The following is a 6,369-nucleotide window of genomic DNA, read 5'->3' on the forward strand; positions in this document are numbered from 1 at the left end:
TGGGGGGGTAGAAGGGTTTGGGGGGGCTGGGGGGGTTTGGGGAGGATTTGGGGGAGGTTGGGGGGGGTTAGAGGGGTTTGGGGGTGTTACAGTTTTTTGGGGGGGGAATTATGGAGTTTTAGAGGTTTTGGAAGATGGATTTTGGGGGAGAAGTGTGGGGGGGAGGGCACATACCTGGCTCGCCCATCAGGCCGTGCTCCATCTCCAGGCCCTCCTGCGGCGGGTAGAAGCCGTCGTAGAAGCCTGGTGGGGGGGGGGGGCCGGGGGGGGCCACCTGGGGGCGGGGGGGGAGTCATCGGGGCCGTAGGGCAGCATGGGGGGGCCCGGCCCCATGGGGGGGCCGGGGTTCATCCCCGGACCCATGGGCATGTCGGGGTGCATGTCGGGGTGCATATCAGGGTGCATGTCGGGGTGCATGTCGGGATGCATGTCGGGGTGCATGTCGGGATGCATGTCGGGGTGCATATCGGGGTGCATGTCGGGGTGCATGGGGCCAGGCATCGGTCCTGGGGGGCCACCGGGGCCGGGGAACCTGGGTGGCGGTGGCCCGGGATGCCTGAAAGAGAAAAAAAATTGCATTTCAACCCCCGCGGCGTAGCTAAAATCTTTTTTTTTTGGCCCGTTTTGGAGCCCTTTTTGGGGGTGGGGGGTTACAGAGGCACCCACCTGACCCCCAGCTTCTCGGCCAGCTGCCCCGTGGGCCGCACGACGATTTCAAAGAGGGATGGAATCTTCTTGTACATGTCCTGCTGTTGCGGCGACAGTGGCTCGTGCAGCACCACCGGCGGCGGCATCTGCGGCCCCGGCGGGGGGAGAGGGGGGGGGGGGGAGGCAGGGGCCCTCCCCCCGGCAGGGGTCTGCCGCTGGGGGACGTGGGGGCGGGCGGCCCAGGGGGCCGGGGGGGCGTGGGGAGCAGCCCAACGCCAGGGGGAGGTTTGGGGAGGGGGTTGATGCCTTGTTTTTTCAGCTCTTCCACTTCTTTCTCATCCTCCGCGCCCGCTTCGGCGTCATCCGCCAGCATCTGCAGGGGGGGCACGTTTTGTTTTTTGGGGCCCCCCCCCCCCCCCCAACCCCCTAAAAAAAAAAATGGGGGGAAGAATTCGGTCGCCCTGTACCTTGTCCAGCAGCTCCCGCGTCTCATCCGTCAGCGGCTCGTGGGAGAACATGCAGTCGTCGCCGTTGATGCAGTTGCCCGTGGTGTGGAAGAGCTTGCAGGGGAAATCACGTGGAAGGCGTCAAGGAGAACAAAAAACCCCACGGGCTGGAGGGTTTGGGGGCCATGAGGCCTGAATGGGACTAAATTTGCCCCAAAACTTCCCTCAGAGCCTCTTCCCTCGGCGCCTTTAGGTGCCGTGGCCACAAACCTCGCATTTTTTTAAGCTGGGGGGTTAAAAAGGAACTGAGAGGGTGCCCAGCCCGTCATCGGCCGCCCCAACGCTCCCCACGTCCTCAAATCGAGGCCAAAACTGCCTTTTTTTTAGCAAAACCCCAAAGGATATCGTGCATGTAGGGGCAGTTCTCCGCCCGGGCGCAGTAGCCGGTGATGTAGAACTTGCAGAGCTCCCGTTTCTTCGGCAGCTCGATGTCATGGCTGAAATTGCAGTGCTCGCCCTGCCGGGGAGCAACCGGGGCACCGTGAGCAAAAAGGGGGCGAGTGCCCCCCTGAAATGCTCTTTTTGGCACAAATCTCCTCCCAGGTCCCTCAAACCTCCCGTTTTGGGGACAGATCTGCTGGATTTGGAGCAATCCAGGTGAGGATGCGATGGGAAGCGTCAGGATTTCCCTTACCCAGGTGCACCTGCCCTCCACGAAATATTTGCAGATGACTTTCCCCTTCTTGTCCGCCTGCTGGTGGGATTTGTCGTGGTCTCCACGCCGGTAATTCCCGCCGCCTCCGTCCTAGCAGAAGCAGCACACTGCGTCAGCACCAAGGGCAGAGCTCAACAAGCCCGAAACATCCCCTGGGAATAGTTTGGGATGGTTCCAGTGGACCCCAGGAAACCCAAAAACGTTTCTTTTCCCGACTCACCCCCATGTCGTCCTCGTAGTAGTCGTCGTCGTCGTTCATCCCGCCGCCTTTCCCCATCCCGCTGCGATTGGAGCCTCGGCCCCGGCCCCGGCCCATCCCTTTATTCCCTCTTCCCCTGGGGCCACGACCGCGACCTCGGTTCAAGCCTGGAGGGGAACAAAACCCGTTTGGGACCGTCCTGTCATCGTGACAGCGTCGCGACGCCAGGGGGGCAGGACCCCGCTCACCTCGCCCGCGGTTCTCCTTGCTCCTGCGGTACTGGCTGAGCTCTTTGGAGTAGTCATCGTAGTCGTCATCGCCGACAGGCTCCTCGGCGTCGCAGTACTGCAAGGGGAGGTTTTCATTCACCAGCTGCCCGCCAAGCCCGCTGGAAGCCCAGCAGCGGTGCTTACGTCCAGCTCTTCCTCGTACAGATCCTCCTCTTCCTCTGGGTGGTCACCCCGGCCGCGGCCACGGTTGCACCGGCCCATGCCACGGCCGCCTCGCATGCCGCCCCTGCCGCCGCGGCCACGGTACCCTCGCCCGCGGCCACGCCCGCCTGGGAAAACGGAGCAAAAGCGACAAATTTTCTTTTTTTTCCATTATGTTTTCGACCGGTTTTGTGCTCTCAAAGCCACCTCTGCCAACAGACGCAGCTCATCGGGGAGAAAACAGAGGCTTTTGGCGTACCTCGGCCCCGGTGAGAGCCCTCCTTGGCCCTGCGGTACTGGTTGAGCTCCTTGGCAAAGTCATCGTAGTCGTCCTTGCCCCCGTCCTCGTCGTCCTCCCCCTCGTAGTGGCCGTACTCCTCGTTCTCGTAGTCCTCGTAGCCGCCGTAGCCCTTGCTCTCCAGCTTGGAGTAGCCCTTCTTCTGCGAGGGAGCGCTGTGAGAGGACGGATACTGCTGGTGGGACTTTGGGAGAGGCAGACAGTTAGTGACGAGGCCCTGGCTGCAGCGTTATCAGCCCAGACCCCCCCCCCCAAATCCCCCATTTCTGAATTCTTTTTGCTCCTGAAACAGTTGACAAAAAGGAAAAGGGGTGAGAGCACTTACAGAGGGGTAGGGGGGGCTGTAGTCGCGGTATTTTCTGTGCCCCTTCTCGCCGGGGCTGAAGTCCGAGTCGTCGCTGTAATCAGAGAAGTCTTCGCTGGACGAGGCGTGGCGCTGCAAGGCAAGGAGGCGCCGCGGGGTTCGGGGAGGGCCTGGTGCCCCCTTTTATTTATTTAAAAAAATAAATCCCAACCCCTTTTCTCTTTCAGGTTTTCTTAACCCCAACCTTTGTTGTCTTCCCCCAAAAAAAGGCAAATTAGCCTTCATTAATGAGCAGAGGCCCTCCGTTTACGGAGAAGCCCCTCGGCTTCCGCGTACTCGCTCCTCTGAGGCGGCCAAAACTTGGGGCAAATTTAAATCACCGTTACTTTTAAGAAACTTGCCCCTCTCGCTCCTGTTTTGACAAGCCAGAAAGCAAAAACCTGAGCTCACCTTGTGCTTGGATTTCCTCTTCTTCTTGGCCCTCCTCTTCTCCTTCTCCCTCTCTTTCCGCCGCTTGCGCTTCATCCGCCGGTGCGCCTTCTCGTCTTCCGAGTCGCTGTGGTGCTTCTCGCCCTTCTCCTTGCGGCCCCGCTCGTGGGGGACGCGGGCGGCCGGCGCCTCCTCGCCGCCGTCATCCTCCAGCTCGCCTTCCTCCAGCTCGCCATCCTCCCTGCGGGGCAGATGCGCTCGTTTAATTCCCCGGGAGCAAAACCCGACCCCGAACGCAGCCACCGGCAGCTCGCTGCCAGCCATGAGGAGAAATTTATCGAAAATCCAGTGAAATAGGCCAAAAAGCGAGTCCAGGGAGGCCGGCGGAGGACTCCCGGACAGGGCTGGGTAAAAATACGGAGGGCTTGGGGTCCTGCAGGCATCGAGCACCCTGTAAAATAAACCATGGGATGTGGCAGGAGGATGAGTGGCTTCCAGCGCTGCCGCGACGGGACGGAGCTCTGCGGGCTCCAACTCAAACCTTAAATTGGCCAAAATCGAGTAAAAACAAAAAAAAAAAGGGGGGAAGCAGTGGGGTTTGTGTGAGGATGGAGTTACGATACTGTCTTCGCTCATCCCCTGGCTCCTTGGAGCCTCATTAGCAAGCACCAGGCCAGGACTAATAACGAAGGGTTGTTAATAACTCCTCTGCCTGGGTTTGGGTTAAACAGGGGAAAACAGAGCTGGAAAAGCACCAAAAAGCCCTAAAAGCCCGTTTTTGGCCCAATTTTCCACCAGCCCGGTGTTGAATCTGGGTACAAAAAGCTAAAAACTGGTGTTTCTGGAAGAAAATGGCCACAAATGGGCACGTGGGGTGGGAGGATTCATGCTCCTAAGGGGTGGCTACGTGTAGCGATGCCACTCGGAGCTTCGGCAGAGAAACTGGGGTAAGAATTGGGGAAATTGGGTAGGAGTTGGTGAAATTGGGTTAAGAATTGAGATTGGGGTGATAATTGGTGAGATTGGGGTAAGAGTTGGTGAAATTGGGGTAGAATTGGTGAGACTGGGGTTAGACTTGGTGAGACTACGGTAAAAGTTCGTGAAATTGGGGTAAGAGTTGGTGAAATTCAGGTAGGAATTGGTGAAATTGGGGTAAGAACTGAGACTGGGGTAAGACCTGGTGAAACTGGGGTAAGAGTTGGTGAATTTGGGATAAGAATTGGTGAAGTTAGGGGAAGAGTTGGATAAACTGAGGTAGGAATTGAGACTGGGGTAAGAGTTGGTGGAATTGGGGTAAGAATTGGAAAAACTGGGGTAACCGGAGAAATTGGATTAAGAATTTGTGAGACTGGGGAAAGAATTGGTGAAATTCAGGTAAGAAATGGTGAAATCAGGGTGAGAATTGGTGAAATTGGGTACGAGTTGCTGAAATTGGGGTAGGAATTGAGATTGGGGTAACAATTGGAGAAATTGGGGTAATTGGTGAAATTGGGGTAAGAATTGATTAAATCCAGGTAGGAATTGGTGAAACTGGGGTAAGAATTGGAGAAATTGGGATAACTTGTGAAATTGAGGGAAGAATTGGTGAGACCGGAGAAAGAATTGAGGAGGGTGGCAGGGAAATTCATGCTACTGGGGCCTGGCCTCCCCAAACTGCAGGCGTTTGGGGTGAGCAGGAACGATTTTTAAGCTCAGATGATGGACTTTTGGGCAAATGGGGGAGAAGGGCTGGTTTTAGGGGTTGGTGGCCTGGTTATAAGCACTGAAAAGCAGCAAGAAATGGTGAAAAATAAACCACGGCTGGGTAGTTTTGCAGCTGCTGTGGCGTGAAAACCCCTTCCTAAAACGCAGCTTGCCCCCAGACTCCCCAGATTTACCCTAAAAAGTGCTTATTTCACAGTCAGAGCAGACGTACGCTTATTTTTTTCTGCAGTGGAGGAGGAATAAAGCGAGGAGGGCACCAAACCGCCCTAATTTGGCGCGAGGGGATGGGTGTGCTTGGGGGTAACAGTTTGCTTTTCTGTTCTTTTTTTTTACCTGGGAAATGTAAATGGGGGGGGGGGGGGGGGGGGGGGGTGCTTGCACTGTGCATTTCCACTTCCCTAACCGTACATGGGGGGGGAAATGTGTGACGACGTTTGGGAAACAGTGCTTACTTTTTTTTCTTTTTTTGCCTTTTTTTTTTTCTTTTTTTGCTTTTTTACACACTTCTGAGGTGTTTTGGTAAAACTTTTTAACATTTTTTGCCCTTTTTTTTTTTTTCCTCTCGCCGGGTTTGGGACCCGCACCCAGGTCAACGCGACGGGACGAGGCCGGAGCCGACGCGATCCTACGCCTAGGTGGCCCCGAGCAGGTTTCTGGGGGCGAGATTTTTGGGGAGAAAACGGCGTGCTTTGGGTCACTTGGTTGGGGAAACGTTTCACGTCAGCTCTGGGCGTTACGGCCCTGGGGGGGGAGGATTTCTGCTCGGCACTGACATCCGCTGGGGGCTGATTTTGGGGGTTGGGGAGGAAAAAATTGTTATTTGGTTAAAAAAAAAAAAAAAAAGTTTCCCACCCCCAAACCCTGCGTCGCACAGAAAAGATAAATTTGCGGAGATAAAAGGTGCTTGGCCCCGCGCTCACCCGAATCTGGGAGGGTTTTAGGAAAAAAAGAGGGAAGAAAGCCTAAAAAGAGCTGGCTGGGGGGGAGGGGGGGTGCAGGGGTGCTCGGAAACAGTCGGGAGGAAGAAAAAGGAAAAAAAGGAGAAAAAGAGCATTTCCAAAGGGGTTTTTGACTTGGTTGGCACCTGGCCCCCACCTGAGGCTGCACACGAAGGGGCTGCCAAGGTTGCCCCCCGCCCCATGCCCTGTCCCTGCTGCCCTCCTGTCTCCTAACCCCCCCCGGGGGGGGGGGAAGG

The 6,369-nt window shown here is 56.6% G+C and overlaps 1 protein-coding gene and 1 long non-coding RNA gene across 2 annotated transcripts; one reads left to right on the forward strand and one right to left on the reverse strand.

The window, feature by feature from the left end:
• Positions 1-82: 82 nt before the first annotated feature.
• On the reverse strand, positions 83-3,794 carry LOC118158565 (zinc finger CCCH domain-containing protein 4-like). Its single transcript, XM_035313238.1, is given in 13 exon segments — positions 83-259; positions 262-556; positions 667-827; positions 830-1,021; positions 1,116-1,225; positions 1,500-1,611; positions 1,789-1,899; positions 2,030-2,175; positions 2,257-2,353; positions 2,422-2,567; positions 2,699-2,921; positions 3,063-3,173; positions 3,492-3,794. Coding segments are annotated over 13 exon segments (2,148 nt in total). The 3' UTR covers positions 83-118.
• A 580-nt stretch (positions 3,795-4,374) lies between these two features.
• On the forward strand, positions 4,375-5,254 carry LOC118158566. The gene is made up of 2 exons (XR_004746846.1): positions 4,375-4,906; positions 4,985-5,254. It is a non-coding gene; the product is annotated as an uncharacterized LOC118158566 (long non-coding RNA).
• Positions 5,255-6,369: the final 1,115 nt, after the last annotated feature.

This window comes from Oxyura jamaicensis, assembly GCF_011077185.1.
Source record: "Oxyura jamaicensis isolate SHBP4307 breed ruddy duck chromosome 32 unlocalized genomic scaffold, BPBGC_Ojam_1.0 oxy32_random_OJ69627, whole genome shotgun sequence".
Lineage (NCBI taxonomy): Eukaryota > Metazoa > Chordata > Aves > Anseriformes > Anatidae > Oxyura > Oxyura jamaicensis.